We start from the raw sequence: 18698 nt of genomic DNA on the forward strand, positions 1-18698 counted from the left end.
TACCAGGTCATAGCTGACCAAATATGAGAAGAGGAACATCTGAAATGAATCCCACATATTCTTGGGTCTGTATGGCTGGAGCAGAGAGAGACAGGTTTAACACTGAAACAGCTGCACTGGCTCAGCTTAAACATTAATCGTAACAGTTTGCCGACAGCTCACTAGTGCATTCTCTCTCCAAATGAACAGATTTAACTAAATGAAGTGGCTGATTTAATATGGTGATTTCCTGTTGCTTGTCATTAGATGGCTTGATTAAGTGGCAATTACTGTGAAACAAGGCCTTGAGGTACACAACCACTAAAACAAATCTCTTTGTGTTACTTTATTCAGATCAAGATACAGTAGTACAGCATCCCAATTGTGAAGACAATTCAAATAAAAATAAAAGAGCACAGTCTTCATGATATAGGACAATCAACAATCAAGGTTTATTTAAGAGAACAAAATGAGAGGAGACGGGGAGAAGGGAACAGCGGGAGCAGTTCAAGGAGAGACAAGTTTCTTTTTTCAACACAGACAATACATTTATTCAACCCGCCCATAACCACCCAGCTCCCACCCCATAATAAAACATTATGCAGCCTTCCGTACACATGCTCTATGTCCCCATCCCACTTTCTTTGAAAGCATGCACTTGTTTTCCACCATGTATAGATTTGTAAGCAAAGATCATTGGATGGGCCTAAACATTCACTGACCTTATGCTTTTAAATACAGTAGGAATAAACAGGCATGACCTTCAGGGAAAACTGGGTGGAACCGGGACATGAGGAGTGCCTTGTTGTCTCCCTCAATCCCACAGCCCTGATAGCTGTGGTCAATTTAGTTCTATCATCCCATTAACACCCAAGGAATAATGTGTCCCTTACAGAAAAGAACATGGCAACGCTGGCTCGTTACAGAATAGGACAAGTGAAAACTGTTTACTTTACCCAAGCATACTAAAAGAATACGCCATTGCTTGTCAAAACCATTGGCACAAAGATTAAGAGCAATGACGAGAACATATTGCAGAAAATTACAACCACCGACTATTTCTTTTCCCACCCTTGCACATAACCAAATGACTGAGGGGCTGGAGGGGGAACAATTATGAGCAACACTTGATGACTGAGCTGGTCCCTATTACTTAATCCTGGAACATTGGGCTGAGGCAATTCATTTGTTTGACCAATTCAATCTTAGTCGTGTTGCAGCAGAGAACAAACAGTACAGAAGAGAAGGGTAGCTGGGTGAGTGGGTTTGGGAAAAGGACACCATCCTTTTGAGAGATTGATGAGTACAAGCAACCTTTGAAAGGGTTCATCTGTTAACATGCAGTAATGGGCACACCCATATTTCTTTACCAGAGCTTTGTAAAGAAACAATACTGTGGACCATTCAAGAGACACAAAAGGTTTAGCTTGGTGGAAGGAAGAACACCTCTACTAGAACTGCACAGACCTTCCCATCATTTCTCTTGAGAGCAACACCAGTGTCTCCGGGGAGAAGACGGCTATCAAAGGGCTGTTTCGGGAGGCGGCTCAGCAAAATAAACAGCATGTTCCACCATCTGCAGCAGAAAGTATGCGCCTAGCACAGCAGAGACAGCTAGCACGGCCCTAGGTGCTAGGTAGTGAATATAGACAAGTGGTATGCTGCAACGGCCGTGGCTAAAGTACAGTAGTGGCTGAGGATGTAAAAGGGAGGAATGTGAGAGGGGTTCTGATTAGCGATGCCTAGCTAGTACAGTAGCACATTAGTCAGCATGCACCACTTAATGCAATTTCATCACACGTTGCCTTTGTTAAAGCACCCATTTACAGCAAAGGGAAAGGTTAACGAAGGAAGCCTGTGCTATGCCTGGACATGGACTACGCATTGGACAGTAAAAAATGAAAAAGAAAAAGGATAAAACAGTTGTTAACAGCTTTCTCTATACATTAACCAGTTGTTCCTGAACATCAATAAATATCTTGTAAAAGTGTTGGCGTTGTGGTTTTGGGTGGTTGTCTGGTTTAGCCATGCTGGGTGGGTTATGCCAGGGCCAGAACTGTGGAGAGAGAGGAGAAAGAGGGAATTAATGTTATTCACTACAGAAAGCAGTTCTGCATGCATATGTGCAGCATTGCTTAATAATTCACTTCACACAAAGTTTATATAAGCTGTGCCAAAGGAAGAAGAGAGAAATGCTTACCACTGATAGCCTCCTGGGCAAAGTACTTGACATCCATGTCTGTGTCTGTGGCCAGCTTCTCCAGCACCGGCTTCACTTCTGTTTGAAGGGCACTGGAGACGAACACACAGGATAAAGATATATTCACATGCACCGCTTGTCCCATGATTTTAATGAAACATTGTATCTTTGTTATTGTGGAGAGGGGCTGATGCTGAAATCACACAGACAACATACTTGCTGTCAAGGACGGGGCCAATCTTCTGAAGGGACTTGGCCACGTTGAAGCGTACATTGGCCACCTGGTCGTTGGACATCTTAAGAACCACAGGCAGCATCTGCTTGGTGGTGATGTCCTGACCGCACGCCTCTGACAAAGCCTGAGAGACACAACACAGGCAACGTTTAGACATGACGGATGGGCAAGGGGGAAATAACAAGAAAATATATTAATCTAATTTAGACAGAGGCTGGCGGACTGTATGGGGCTTTTGGGAGCCAAGGCCTCCGACTCACATTGATGCAGAAGAGAGTCGTCATCCTGTGGAGGTAGTTGGGGTCGTTGGCCATGCCCAGCACCTTGGGCACAATGGTGTTCTGAGCCCACTCCGCTCCAAACTTCTCCACCAGCTTCATCAGGTTACAGGTGGCCGCCTCACGGATGGCGTACACTAGAGACAAACAGAGACAACATCAGATATTTGGGACAGGATGAGAAAGGACTGCAATAGAAATTCAGCAAATTGGCAATCTACATTGGAGCGTTACATGTAGAGTATATTAAGTAGAGTGTATTATGACTATGCTGAAAAGTGGTTATGGACTTTGTGGCTTTTCTAGTGCAATTTGTCAGCAGCAATTTAAGGATAATTCCTATTTTTTCCCCAGGTCATAATCATATGTTGCTTTTAGCAAGAGTGGGGTAAAAACTAGGTGAAACAGGAGTGATTTTGCTCTCTGGTATTTGCCACAAAAATTCAACCACTGCTAATGCTAAAAGCAAGAGACACAGGGGCAGTCACTCCATGTTTCAACATTGTGTTGTTGATCCAAGATGATCTGACCAGATTTACGTAACATGCCACAATTGTCTCTGTGACTCCCATGCATTTAGTAATTTCATCTGAGCAATAAAACAAAATAATATGCAAAAAGTAATGTAATAAAAATGATGGACAGCCACATAAAGATGACACAGGGCTAAGCTATTCCACAGTGGGTTCTCAATGCCTTTTCATAAGAGGTACAATTGTATTTCTATTTCAATCACCAGAAATAAAACCGCTTAGAGGCTGCACGACTGCTCCCTCAATAACAGCTAAGGGCAGAATATTCCAGTACACAGGATGATATATCTGGATAGATAACACAGACCGTTCAATAGCATCACGCAGTAGCAATACAGTATCCATCAGAAGTTTGAGAATAGAATTTATTCAATAGCAGTCTGGATCAGTATACTGCATTAGAAATTTCAAAATGGCAACTTGATAAGACACCAGACATATTAGCATTATCGCAAACAAAGCCAAGTGTTCAGTAAATATGACGTGAAATATGTCCAAGGATAAGATTAGAGACCCAAGAGCTCTGTAAAGACGCAGTATAGTGAGGAGAGTTCACATAAAGTTCACTAATGACTGCTAAACTCATCTACTGTGCACCTACCGTCTGCGTGAAGATGGTTTTTGTGTATGTATGTATGTGTGTGACAGTGCAGGAGAGATTCTAGGCTGATTTCTGTAGTCCTTTCCTCCTTCTTTGAAGGGCTTACATAAGGGTAGCACAGCCCTAACCCCAGCCGCAGCCAAACACACACACACACACACACACACACACACACACACCAGGAACATTCCAATGATGTAACCCTGCTGGCCCTTTGTCCTCAATAGCGTGTGTGTGTCGCTAATTGGAAAACTCAATGTGAAGAGAAGACCATACTTGTAGAGTGAAAAATGTACGCAAAAGACAATGTTCTAAGTTATAAAATGGAGCAGTGTGTGTTTGTGTACCTTTATGGGTACAGAGCTTTCCCAGGGTTCGGATATGGGTAATTCTCTCCCAGGTTAGCGTGCAATGGCTGCTGGGTAGAGAGAAGAGCCTAGGGCAAACCTGCGGCAGATCTAAGCTCGCCCGCTGAGTGACCCAAACTGTGCAGTCTTACCTCCACTAACTACAGCATAAATCCACAGTATTAACTGTAGGTTGTGGCCTACTGGAACAATAAGGCCAAACTACGGCTAAACTAGGTCAGGTGGTATGTACAGCAAGTACAATTCTTTCATGCAACAGGGTAAAATGAGTAGCTAATCTACCCTATGGTGTCTAGTAGTACAAATACCTATCAAAACACACTGTACAAAGGATGTAGTAACTCCCAATTAATAAGATTATATCTCCCACTTGGTATTTCAATGTGCTCTTTCCTCTACACAACTAGTGTGCAGGACTGGAGAGGAGTGCTCTTATTGAGAGTCCTCTAGTATTGGCATGGTAAGCAGGCGAGAGCTGCAGATACTCACGTCTCTCACCCCCCTGCTCTCACTCCCTCCCCATCTACCGCAGGCTCTCTCCATCATGGAGAGACCACAGGGTGAGGGAGGAAACGAGGTGAACGGAAGGGAAAATACTCAAACTGGAGCATGCTAAGCAAGCAGCATGGACGCAAATCAGCAACCCACTGAGAGTGACCTCTGTCTGCCGATGGGCTGGACGCAGGCCAGAAGGCACGGCGGTGTCCTACTGCTCAGAGATACGGAAATCTCATTTTAATGATGCTACTACCATCAGTTGAGGACAGCAGATATAGTCACTGACACCAAGGTTGAAACACAATGCTGACAACTAGGGCTGCAGCTATCGATTATTTTAGTAATCGAGTATTCTACCGATTATTCCATCGATTAATCAGATAAGAAATACTTTTGCTTTATTAAAGAGCAATAGTAAATATACAAAAGAGAAAAGCTGTCCGCACGAAGCTGTCCATACGACACTGTGATTTACTGAAAACGAGGTGAAATAATTATTATTATTGATATTTATTACTAGGCCTAAATATCATACAAGTTCATAAGACTGGCTAATGTACATTTATTTACTATGTTGAAGGGTTGCCCTACACCTGCTGACCCTACTCACTGCAATCAAACTAAACTGAATATACCTGCTGTATTGGACTGGTGCATTTTAGGCTCCAATTGCTACTTACACCACCTGATATTTTGCTTTCTGGGGTATTTTATGCATCACTGTAGGTGTGTGTGTGTGTGTGTGTGTGTGTGTGTGTGTGTGTGTGTGTGTGTGTGTGTGTGTGTGTGTGTAACTATCATAATAATAACATGAATGAAGCTCAGGCTTTCACAAATTGACTGCAGCATTTTATTTTCTGTGGTTATTTTCTTGAGCAAAACTTAGCTAACTTAGGGACATCATAACTAGCCACCATATTGATTTACGTTCTTAACTAGCCATTACATATAGCCATAATTAACGTGCATTCTTTACTAGCCTTCATCTCATCCCGTTTTAATATTAAGTGCTGACTCCGCCCACCCAGGCCAGTTTCGGCGTACGCCGGTAGCAATTACAAGTGGACCCTATCCTACAGTCCCTGCTCTCAGCGGAGGGAGGGAGCTACGCTGTGTGGGAAGCGCTGTGACCGTCAGACCTCTCTGGATTAGACAAGCAAGTAGAGAAAACCGGCATCAGCCGAACCAATTTATTGCCAAATGCTTTGGGATTCAACACATTAACATTGCTTCCCATGGTCAGAAAAAGTCGGCAGATTTGTCGCTAGTCGCTTTTGAGAAATAAAGTCGCCAGGGGGGTCTGAAAAGTCGCTAAGTCTAGCGACAAAGTCGCCAAGTTGGCAACACTGGATCCGAAACTTTGGACACTTTCTGTCGTTTTCTCTGGCCTGTCTCTTCTCTTCGCCCCTCGCTATTTTCACTCTCTTTCTCCAGCGCGTTGTGCAACAGTAATAATCATCCGTGCGAAACACTGAGTGTGTATATAGTTATATGGATTAAACGAAGCTTCGATGCAAAGAATTTGCATCGATGATTTTTAGTAATCGAGTTACTCGAGGAATCGTTTCAGCCCTACTGACAACTACTGCGTCCATTCTGCAATACATAATGGAACAGAAGCAGGTTGTAGCCTGAGAACATATTGTATGTGCGATCATTCAAGAGAAAAGGTAGTGGATTGTTAAGGGGTCATAGGCTGATGTAGAGTGCTTTACCATGGTCAATGAGCCAGGCCATACAGAGGGTGTTGAGCTTCTCGTCAAAGAACTCCACTCCCTGAGGACACAAGGACACAAGAACACAGCGTAGTTAGGGCAAGGAGTCCAGAAAAACAGGCAGTATGCTTGGAGGCACCAAGAAGACCTTTTAACACACATATTCTATATGACTTTCTAGTGGTTTCTGGTAGGAAAGCTGGCTTCAGACACTCCATGACTCACCAGCTGTCCTGCCAACAGGGGCATGTACTCTATGATGGCTAGGCGGACCCTCCACTTGGCATCCTCGGCTAGCTCCACAATGGCCGGCAGCAGTGACTGGGAGAGCTGACGGATGCCAATCACCTCGTTCACACAGTCTAGGTTGGAGATGATGTTGAGACGCACCTCAGGGCACTGGGAAAGGCAGGATAAAGGAAATGATGAAGTTAAGCTCACGGACGCTCTTCCCCATCACCACAAAATCTCCAAATATTAAGCAAATCAAATTGCATGACGGAAAAATACAAGGTTTTGTTTGAGTTACAACTTGATCATTTCCAGTGTTGCTTTCTACTCACTCCAAGGTGCAGATTTCTTGGCTCTGCCCAAGCCATGCTACTTTAGTCACTCTAAACAAAAAAGGCTCAACGTGACTTTGAAGTAGTTTTGACCAGAATAATGTAACCTAGCCTAACTGTTGGGTTTACATCCAATAGCCTTATATGGAGATCTGCTTTCGTTCTGATTTTGATAGCACATTAACAATGGCAACTGCTACACAAACTTTTCATCAACATATTTTACAGCCAGAAGTCCTGTTTACTAGCTTCAGACTGTTCACACCAATTTGACACTATGTCAAGCTTGTTAACTAAGTAGGAACAGACCAGCAGCCAAATAAGGCATGGTGTACAATTGCTATAATTCAATCCTTGACTGAATGACACATCAGTTAGAAATTCTCTACAGAATGTTCTCCATCTTGTTCCCTTTAAATTTGTCCTCAGATGGATACACCTCAAATTTGGGCAATTTGCAAGTCAAAGCTGTCAGTTTGGACTGTAATCTAATTAGACACACACTCCTGCTCTTGTTTTGTGCTTTGAGGAAAATGGGCCATCTTTAAATAGGACCAAGGAAAGCAGCGGTGGAAATGACAGCCTCTGGCCTTCCAAAGCATTTATATACCTTTGTTTTTAACCTGCCAAACTCATGTCGGATCTCAAAAATCAAAGTAAATGTTCTAGAAATGTACTGATTTGACAAGACATGACTGGGCTACCATCTTTCTAGATGAATCTGTTAAGATACAGATGGAGGAAGAATGTACAAGGACATTAGTCTGCAACCTGCAACCTTGCCTGTACACCTATATAACCCACTGCTGTGCAATGGATTCATTCTGCTAATGGAAAAACTCCAAAATAATTTCAAAAGTAGGTCTAACATTGCCAGCAACAAAAATAATTGAAATGCTAAGCAGGCAAACTGATGCATGGGTGTGTGCAATTTCATTACAAAATTATTCGATGAACTGCAGGATTAAGTGGAACCTCGGTCAACCTACTTTAATATATAATTACAATATATAGGCCAATAATTTATCCAGTTATACAATCTCCAGCTTTTCATTATAGCTCCCTCTAGATACAGCTATGCAATCTTCTTATTCAAAGGTCTCAGTCTGGCTGCCAACAATATGAGTCATCCTCCTACCCAGGCCAGGTACATCTGGTGGCTGTGGCTAAGTGGTATTAACCTGTCTCAGACAAGCTGATCATTGTGGGCCATGCCAGAACAGAACTTAGTCAAACTAAGAAAGGGTTTACAGGAAGCTTTCATTGTGCACTTAGCCACCTAAACACCTGCATGAGCATTTTGAAAACCAACTGTGTCAAATGTGGAATTTGGACCAAATTGGGTCCAAAAATGACATGTCTGCATTTCCTTTACCTCGTCCTTGAGTTGAGCCAGGAAGAGGGGCAATAAGTGCTCAACGGTGTTGTCCTTGCCCAGGATGGTCGAAAGGCCCATAATGACAGAGGCCAGGGCCGACTTCACATGCTGGTTAGTGTCTGACACCAGTTCCTGGTGAGGGATGGGACACATAGGAGACAGAGGGATAAGCACACAGCACAGAATGCTAAAACAAATTAAGAAAAAGATAATTTCATCTGTTCATCCAATCATGAGGAAAAACTATCACAACAGGTGGTTTGGGCTATATTTACAACACAATTCAGAGAGGGGGTATAGTCTACTTAGTCTTATGTGTAAATACACGGCAAAAAAATACGTAATGTTAGTGTAGACAATGAACAGTCATTGAAATTAACTACTGTAGGTGAAGTAACTTCAAATATGATGCAATAGTTGGTGCAGGCAGGAAAAAAAGAGCATAATTTAAACAAAAGGTACTTGAGCTGCCTAACGTCCCACCATAATCACCATGATATATTAAACATAACCTGTTATGCTAATGAGATCATTAAGCTGATTAATGCATTAATTAGCAAATATGTCTATGCCAACATACTTGTCACACATGGGTGGGAATTAATATGAACTCTTAATCTTAAAAGCATTAAGCAATTATAGTAGTTTCAAGAAAATCAGTGATCGTTAAACTTTTGCAGCAGAGGTTGTGTTTCGGTTTGCTGCTCCCTGTGTAACTGTGTTCCACTGTTGTCAGGATAAGCAGAGTTGCCCTTTGTGACGGAAATGGATCTGCTCCATTTGCACCCTGCTCAGACTAACAACACTCTACAGACCCAGACATCTCACTTTAGGCTTTAACTCTCAAAATAGGCATGTGCTGCGTCACAACCGTCAGTGATTAAAACTCTGGAAAATTTAACACAATGAGTACGACTGTGTTTGCAAGCAATTCAGACACTGGACCTTGAACTTTTTAGGGCATGCACTGCCTCCAGAAATGAGTACACAATAAAAAATATCAACTGGCAATGATCTTGGGGATCTGAATTGGTATGAGGATTGAACTGTGCTGTGGAAAACCACTTATACAACAGTGCCACCTGCTGTCCAAAAGACGTCCTTTTTTCCCCAATGTATGAAACGTTAACCTACATTAATGGGTTTGATAATTTAATCAGATCAAGAGGATCAAAAGGACACACAGCCAGCTGATTCAGTGCTGTGGGAGTTATTTCCTGGAAAAATGGTGGATCTGCTGGTTCACTCAAGACTTCGTCAAGAGGACGTCACAAGACCTCAAGACTGTGTAAGAGCCTTAGGGAAAACTAAAAAAAGATATGCCGCTATTAACATCAAGTCCTTTTTGGTGCTTTAGAACTCATAGCAAATCAGAGTTTCTTCCATCAAACTGAAAACTGAAGCATCGGAGAAATGACATGAATGTGGCAGATGAATTTATTCTTTACCTTGACGCAGGGCAGAATGTGAGTCATGATGATTTGCTCACGACTGTCCTCTGGAAGGTTCTCACAGAATTCTAACAAAAATAAGTTTTACACACTTAGTAAAATATGGAAAAAACATAACTGGACAAGAATAACCTGAAACATGTCATTCAATGTCATCAATGCAATTTCCTTTGTCCATTTATTCTTCATTTTGCCCTTAAAAATCCAGTGAAGAATGAATGCATTTATGAATTATCAGACATATGCAGCAAAATGTTGTGACTGACCTTTGACTTTGTTGGCTGCAGCAGCACGAACCTCGGCTTCACAGTCCTTCAGAAGGTTCTGGAAGGCTGGGACCAGGTCGTTCTTCGTGATTTCTGGTCCTACTGCTTTCTGAAGCTAGAGATTCAATAGGACAACAACTAATTTAAATAGTGCAAATTACCATGTGAGGCAAAATATCAATACAAAAGAATAATGACAAAAAAGGACAAAGAGTCTTGTATTAGTTAGTTACTGTTGGTGTTAAAGATGGGATAAGAATAACTTTGTTGATCCCCAAGAACAACGGGTGATCACCTTGATTACAGCAGCAAAGCATAGAGGTGTAGGATGGAGAAAATAACAAAAAAGGTAACACAGGATATAAATAATAATAGGTTTCTCCACCAAACATCTTTTGTTTGGTGCCCAATCATTTGACCCACTATTGGTGTGGCGATTTTAGCTACAGAATATAATTTAAATGTGAAAAATTTCTGTGCTGCAGCTGCTGACATCCTGCAAGGCTCTGATAGGTCAACAATGTCTAGATCTAAACCCTACTTGGATGAGGTTCATGTAAACAGCTTAATCCAAATAAGATTACAACTCATGTCTGGGTTATTCTATGCATGTACACATTGTCTTTGTTACACATATAGTAAGGCTGACCGAATGAATTTCAATAATCAAATTTCAATCGAATCATAATCTCGAACCCATCACTGACTTTCAACGACTCTCACTCTCTGTTGCTCTTGTGATATTTTACAATATTCTAGCCTGCTAGTTTGTTTTTAGCACACTAGTGCAGGTGGCATCACGGCAGAGAACAACCAGCCTGATGAGGACAGTACTCCTCGATGTTTGGATTTTCACATCAGGTGTTTTTTTTCACCGAAAATAATCTACTTTAGCACCTGATTGTACTGTGGACATGAAATGCTTCAGACATTACAGCTGACAACAAATAGGTGGTGCCAAGCAGGGCTCCTCAACCTACTGAAAATCGTCTTTGCATTGAGAAAGGGGCACTGCAGCAGTTTGAAAAAATGACATGAATTATCAAAAATTGGAGAAAACAAAACAAACAGACCCAAAACAAAAACAAAACACCACACTCCTCCCATTACAAATCCATAGCAAGCTTTTCCTGACCAAATTAAAATCACTGCACTGGATATTTAAGACAGGACAGTAAGGTCAACATGGTTCCAACAATGGGTGTGATGTAGAGTTTCACGATATTCCCATGACCATGACGTAACATTTCCATGACCTTCTTTCCGGGAACGTTTGTGCAGTTTTCAGCTGAGAAAACTCTGAATGGATAGTTGTTCCAAGTGCAATTCATGTGAAACAAAATATAAAATACTTGTTGGTAGATTTTTGTAAAGTGGCCTTTTTATAAAATTTCCTGGTACTGCATGACTTCAGAGAACTTATGCAATTCCTCGGCAGTGTCGGCTGCTTACCTCAGAGAACTTGTCAGCGACCATGTAGCGGACCCTCCAGGACTTGTCCTCTGCAGCCTGGCGCAGGGTAGGCATCACCAGGGTCTCCAGGTCCTCCTGGGGCAGCAGGGTGGCAATGCTGACACAAGCCTCCACCGCAAGCAGCCGCACTGAGTCCTGACGGATAAAAGTAATGGGATCAGTTTGGACATCCACTGTTTCAACTGGAGAGGTAGATTTAGGCCTGCAACAACATTTTAGGTTGGGATGGTAAAGACAAATATTCATATCACATACCTGCTCATCAGAGGCCAGTGCAGTGAAGAGGGAAATGATGTCACTCTTGACATAATCTAGCTCCAGGACCTTAGCAAACTCCCCCAGCTTAGATGCTGCAGCACGACGCACCATAGGAGTGTCATCTGAACACAAGGTGCGGAAATGCCTGGAGAGATAACCACACACAAACATTATGCCAGAGGCACAAAACAAACTGTACAAAGCAGATCTGGTTGGAAGCCCAAGGTATCACTTCAGCACTACTCGTGAAATATGCTAAATTAATGCATAAACTGTATAAATGCAAGTCATTTAGAGGAAGTATGTTTTTTTCTTTCCCCTCCCTAAAGAAGCCACTTACTGGCGGATCTCGGCCTTGACAGTGCTGGAGACGCGGGGATAACAGACGCTGAAGAGGCCGCAGGCAGATGTACGAGAGGTGAACCAGTCACCGCTGGCCAGCCGCTTGACCAAGGGCTCAAAGTGGACCTCCAGGTCAACTGGAGAGTGCTCCTGAGAGATTTTGCGCAGGGACTCCACGGCCTTGTCTCTCACAACTGTCTCCTCCACTGTGGCCAGACTCTCCAGAGGGGGCTGTGTGACGAGAGAGGGGAGGTGGTTACAGCCTCTGCTTCAAGCTTATGTATTCAAACACACAAGATGTCAGGTATCACAAGCAAGCACATGTGATACCTCCAATAACTAAATAAATGCCCGCACACACCCTTCCGTAATATCATAAATGAGCTCATTTATGATATTAGGAGAGGGTGTGCGTAGGTATCCATAATAATCACATGACATCTCAATCACCGAGGCCATATTGTTGGCATTACCAACAGCCAGGTGACCGCGTAGCAGCTAGAGACAGCATTCTTAACAAACCACTGTCATGTCAAAACTTGTTGTTGTACTGTTAGAAACTGTGCCAAAATTTGTTTCCCTTAAATGTGATTCTCCTGGCAGTGTATTCACCTCAATTACACACCAGGGAAGAATATAAACAAAATAATTTACTTTTTTTATATAATTTTCCTAGCACTGGCTTTTCAAACGGTACAACATAAAAAGGACGTTTCACAGGCAAAAAAAAATTATTAAAAACGAAAGCAGCAAACCAAAGGTAACCTACCTAGTTGCTTAAGAATGAACAGAGATTACACTTGTTCGTCATCTTATTATCTTACACTACCATTACTTCTACAAGGAAGTTGCCATTTATTCAGCTCATTTCATCCATGACAATTTCAGTGTGCAGTGACAAAACACCACCACATACTGAGTATTATACTTAAGTACTTAAGACTAGCTCTATCAATGGTGTAGGATTCAAACATCCAATTAAACCAATCTTTTCTTCATATCTGTTTTGATGAATTCACTAAATTAGGTGTAGGTAGCAAATTGTCATTAAGTGATCTCAGCTGCAATGCTAACCAAGTAATTTTACTGTTGTGCATTTTATGGTGGCACTTTTGTATTTCCTTTTGTATTTAGAGATCAATATCCACATAATGACCAGCAACAAATTAAAAAAGTGCAAGCATCAATCACTTCAAAATCAAGCCCTCTCAATGCTGGCTATATCAAAGCTCCTCAGACTAAGTTGAAAGTGTCTGACTTTGTTTAAAACTGTTCAAAACCAGGGAAGATGCATGCCCTTATAGGCAAATATTCACAGCAATTCTCCAGTGAGCCAGATACTGCCAAACTCACCAGGAGACAGTGGACATACTCAGGCCCTCCAACCAGCATAGTGAAATTGCCAAGCTGCTCAGCCAAGGCCAGGAGCACCTCATCTTCATCATAGATGGTGTCTAAAGGATGAGAGACAGAAATCAATCCCAACTGACATCCATGCATAAGAAGAAACAGCCGAACACAGATTCTGTGGTGAAAATGTAACACTGTGACTTGGAATGTTTTGAAGTATACAACACATGATTCAGCAGTTTTCTGTATGACTAACAATCTCTGGAAAAGAAGGTGAGGTCAGAGTTGCTGTGTCAGGAGTCAGGTGATACTTTAACAGGTCAGATGATGACTGGCTGACTTACCTGTGAGGAAAGGAAGGAGTTCAGTGCGGGTCCTCTCCACTCCAAGGGCCAGGGCAATCGTGGACAGCTTTTTGATGCTGTTCAGACGTAACTGTATACAACAACATAATCATGAGACAATGAAGCATTCCTAACAATGCTTAGACTATTTCATTAATCTGTGTCAGCTAGAAACACCCTATTTTACCTTGTTAACTCAGCTAGAATTACAGTGATTTACTAATGTTTGTATCCTGTCTGCTGGCCGTCATCATAGTAGTAACTATCGTTAGCTTACGTTGCAAAACGGCGATTAAGCTATATAGCTGAATGAAACATTAACCTTTATATTCGTTAACAACCGTTAAACTGGCGGGTTAACAAACAACAGTCTGAGCTACCCACTGCGGCCTGTTGCCAAGTAGGGACGCTCCACTGCTGTGCTTGCTAACATTAGCTTACTGATAGCAATTAGCGTTACGGTAGCGGCTAACCTGGTGACCTGGTTAGTTTGCCCTACCCATTTTCTTCATATTTAACCAGTAACGTTATAAACACTGTGACCAGTTGTCAATTTCATTATCTCCATTTTACAATTAACGTCGAAAACCACGATAGCAAACTAGATCAGGGTGCGCCCGGCTGAAAATTCCTGACAGGCCTTGACCGGGGATAGCATCCTTGCTAACTAGCCTGCAGTCAGGTACAAATATAGAAAGTATGTAAACATGCCCCTATTTCACTGTACAACAAAAACGGTGATTACAGCGAAACACAGGTAACTACCTGAACGTCCTCATTCCGCAGCTCGTCAATGAGCACGGCAATAGGGTAGAGAGAATCGTCTCCATCAGCTCCTGCCATTTTGGATAATGTTGCAGATACCGAATGGCGCTGCTATGCTGCACTACGGGGTTTCTGCCACAGAGAACAGCGACTATGGGCCCACCCCCGCTGCTGCATTCAGGGGCTACTGGTAAGCTCGTACTTAAGATACCGGACGTTGGAAATGCGACTTGAATCATTTTCAAGTGATAGTCGGTAACAATAATAAAATGGATCTCGTCACAGTAGTTTTAGTGGCTGTTTTCTCGGCAGAATGAAGTGGAGAAAATGTCTATTAGACATGTAATTAATTGATGTCTTAATTAATTTATTTGCCAAAAGTTTTTGTATGTTTGCCGCTGTGGCAGCTAAAGGTTAAACAAAGAGTGAAAGTAGAAACGTATATCAATACTAATGATTTACATAGAATGCCAAACATAATAATGAAATAGGCCTACATCACTTTTACCATCAGTTGTTGACACAGATTTCATGCTTGCTGTCTTCTACACGTTGCATGTCGGCAACTCGGTTATCATAGAAAAGTCACAGTGAAACAAAAATCGTCAGTATCTCGTAACGATAAACTTTTCTTGTTACAAGATCGTTCTATATATTATATATTATAATGACATATGTTCTTGTTATCACGACATACCAACTTATCTCGTTATAACGAGAAACTTTTGTCGTTATGACGTTACTGAGCCGTTACTGAGCCGATTTCTTTTTTACAAGAGCTTTTCACAGTGACATCAATACGCTGCCGTATATTTCCCACTTGCTTGGGACGATCTTTCTAGTACAAATCGTACTATAGCTTGATATTTCCGATAGTCCATGAAGGCAGCGTAGTGACACGAATTCCGGTTTAGGAGGTTGGCCTTCAAATTAAAAGCGTGAGTTTAAACGTGTAAATTAAAACTCATTTATTAGTATTTACATACGACACTATGCACATTTATTAACTAAGCTGCATATATTACACAACAACCATACTGAACACACGGCTGCTTGATTAGGTGTTTTTTGTCCAAAATAATGTTTTTGTAGTTAATATTTGAATGTTGTGGATTTTCACATATTACGCTTTTATTCTGAAAAGACCGAACCGGAGGTTTTATTGTTGTTCTGGCTGGCGGATGATAGCCGGTCAAAATGGCAGCGCAGCAACAGCAGCCCGGTGGACCGATGGCTCAGCCTGGAATGCAGCAAGCTGCCTCCTTACAGCAACAACAGCAGTTGAGTCAACAGCAAGACTTTGATCCGGTTCACAGATTCAAGATGCTTATTCCACAGCTGAAGGAGAGTCTGCAGGTAACGTCAGGCCTTCACACCGATCCAAAAACTTGATGAAACCAGAATGCCCAACACATCTCGTGAGATCAACGAGTTAATTTCAGACTCCATACCATACGCTTTATTTTTCACAAGTCTATTAAAGAATTGGAACATGCTGATTTAACTTTTTTGCCTTATTTCCTTTTTTACAGAATGTAATGAAGATTGCGTCGTTGAATTTGGGGCATAATACTGCAATTGACAACGGCATGTAAGTAGCCTGGCTGGGGTTGTAGCCTACAACAACAGACCAGAATCATAAAGATCAGCACCTTTACTGTTCATCTGTTTCTTTTGTGTCTTTTGGCTTAGCAAAAGCAGCGACGCCACCGTCCAGCGCTTTGATAAAAGTCTGGAGGAGTTCTATGCCCTCTGCGATCAACTGGAACTTTGCTTGGTAACACACACACACACACACACACACACACACACACACCGCTGTATTCATAACTATAATTACTGTTGGTAACTAGGGCCGATATTTGCCTTTTATTAAATACTGGATATCAGCCAATCAATGTTGTCCACTGCTGATGTAATGGAGGTTCCTCCCTGACAACAGCTGCACAACAACAGTCTGTAAAACAATTTGCAATTAAATGTTATTTTCTTTGTACATTGTATTTATTCATTTAATTGTTCAATAATGTGTTTTTTTTGTAAATTAATTATTCATTTAAAAACATCTAATGCATCCCAGAGTTTGCCCTGTCATTGAAGAGGTGGGATGAGTCATCCCGCCTTAAGCAGCTGCCAACCCACCTCAAAGAAGTGCATCAGAGTGGGTTTCAGTGGAGAGTTTTAGTGTCCCATGGTGTAAATGCTGTTTGAGAGGCTTTTCCACCTGGCCTTCAAAAACCCATATTGGTCAAACCCTATTGGGAACATACTGGTGGCCATTAGGAGATAATCGTTTATCAAAATTATAATTGATTAATTTTCTGTTGATGACTAATTGACTAATGTTTCAGCACTAGTGGCCATCTAACTGACTGACTGACACACACTTATAAAGTACACATAGGGCTGGGTGATATGGCTGATATCAATATCACGATAATCATAATCGATATACTGTATATCACGATATGGCTCACATATGCAAAATCACAAGTTAAATAATCAAGTTACTGTTCATCCCATTGAACCAAATGGAAATGCTAGGTGTGATGTCAAACAAAACTGAAATTCTCAAATAATATTACTTAAAATGATTCATACCTCATTTTTTTTAGAGTTTTGAAATAAGATTTGCTTGTTACCATCAGTGTAGAGAGCAGAATTGTGTCACAATATCCCAAAATCACCATATAATAATAACAAATAATGTATTTGTATAGCATCTTTCTTAAGTGTTACAAAGTGCTTCACAAAGCAAGTACAAAATACAGCAGAAAGACAGAACAAAATTACACAAAATAGGATCAGAGTACATAATAATAAAAAAAATATATAATCACGATATGATTCCACATAAAAATGATAAACAACAATATTAAATTATCATCCAGCCCTCAAATGCTGCTTGAGGCTTTTCCACCTGGCCTTTAAAAACCCATACCCATAACCCTACTGGGAGCATATTGGTGACATAACTGACTGATACACACACACACACACACACACACACACACACACACTTCTACTGTTACACACAAACTCTCACCAGTGTCCCTCCCCTCTGTGCAGCGGCTGGCCTACGAGTGCCTCTCCCAGAGCATCGACAGCGCCAAACATTCCCCCAACCTGGTCCCCACGGCCACCAAGCCGGACACGGTGCAGACCGAGTCCCTGTCCTACGCCCAGTACCTCGGCATGATCAAGTCTCAGATCTCCTGCGCCAAAGACATCCACAACGCTCTGCTGGAGTGCTCCAAGAAGATCGCAGGGAAGGGACAGCCGCAGGGAATCATGTAGACACTCGGACTGACGCTCTTTCCTCTCGCCTCCTCTTTTTCATATCTGCTGAGGAGGAGCGATGACTTCTGGTGACTTTTTCAGAGAGAGACGGTGTATTTCACATTCAGGGACGTCCCATGTTTGAATCTGAGTATTGGTTGGTAGGTTGCTTGAGATGCTGTTTCTTTCAGTTTTTGTTTTTTTTCCATTTTTGTTGTAAACAATGTGTAAATATTCCTGTCAAACAGTCATGATGTAAGATGACCAGCAGGTGGCGGCAGAGCAGCATGAGTTGTAACTGACAACTCAATGTTCACAAATATTTTTTAGATTATTTGTATTGACTATTAAAACCTTTCTACTGATATTGATGTTTTCTCTTTATTTTTCTACTGATATTGATGTTTTCTCTTTATTTTTCTACTGATATTGATGTTTTCTCTTTATTTTTCTACTGATATTGATGTTTTCTCTTTATTTTTCTACTGATATTGATGTTTTCTCTTTCTTTCAAAATGCATAAATACCAATTTATTAGTAACATATTGAATAATGAGTAGTTTGCAATTTTAAAGCATGTTTCAGTCATAAGATGTGGATGTAGGTACTTTAGTAACAAAAAAAGCCCACTGGGCAATTGTGAAGGAAAATTCTGCGGGCAAATCCTGAGGGGTTTTGTGGTAATTTTCTTGTAGGATAACCTTGAAGCATTTCTGTTGGACTCCCTGCAGGCAAATAACCACAACATCTCAATTCACAATTTTTCCATTATATTTTCATAATAACCTACAGTATATTTATACAAAATTGGGTATCTGAAGT

The 18698-nt window shown here is 41.5% G+C and overlaps 2 protein-coding genes across 3 annotated transcripts; one reads left to right on the plus strand and one right to left on the minus strand.

Annotated features, from left to right (window-relative positions):
• Window positions 1-310: 310 nt before the first annotated feature.
• On the minus strand, window positions 311-14733 carry ppp2r1bb (protein phosphatase 2, regulatory subunit A, beta b). Its single transcript, XM_071900625.2, has 15 exons — window positions 14598-14733; window positions 13833-13923; window positions 13492-13592; window positions 12137-12369; window positions 11794-11941; window positions 11518-11673; window positions 10066-10180; window positions 9797-9867; window positions 8346-8480; window positions 6633-6806; window positions 6408-6468; window positions 2675-2829; window positions 2396-2538; window positions 2180-2271; window positions 311-2035 (listed from the first exon to the last, which is right to left on the minus strand). Exons 1-15 carry the CDS (start codon window positions 14673-14675, stop codon window positions 2019-2021), a joined length of 1770 nt encoding a protein of 589 aa, XP_071756726.1. The 5' UTR covers window positions 14676-14733; the 3' UTR covers window positions 311-2018.
• Window positions 14723-18243, plus strand: med29 (mediator complex subunit 29). Of its 2 annotated transcripts, none has more exons than XM_071900628.2 (5): window positions 14723-14787; window positions 15742-15953; window positions 16130-16188; window positions 16284-16374; window positions 17667-18243. In XM_071900628.2, exons 2-5 carry the CDS (start codon window positions 15795-15797, stop codon window positions 17892-17894), a joined length of 537 nt encoding a protein of 178 aa, XP_071756729.1. In that variant the 5' UTR covers window positions 14723-14787; window positions 15742-15794; the 3' UTR covers window positions 17895-18243. The 2 variants fall into 2 exon arrangements, with proteins under 2 accessions (XP_071756729.1, XP_071756730.1); XM_071900629.2 differs by having other exon boundaries at window positions 14725-14787; window positions 16290-16374.
• The last annotated feature ends 455 nt before the right edge of the window (window positions 18244-18698 follow it).

The sequence above is a fragment of the Centroberyx gerrardi genome, chromosome 6 (assembly GCF_048128805.1).
Source record: "Centroberyx gerrardi isolate f3 chromosome 6, fCenGer3.hap1.cur.20231027, whole genome shotgun sequence".
NCBI lineage: Eukaryota > Metazoa > Chordata > Actinopteri > Beryciformes > Berycidae > Centroberyx > Centroberyx gerrardi.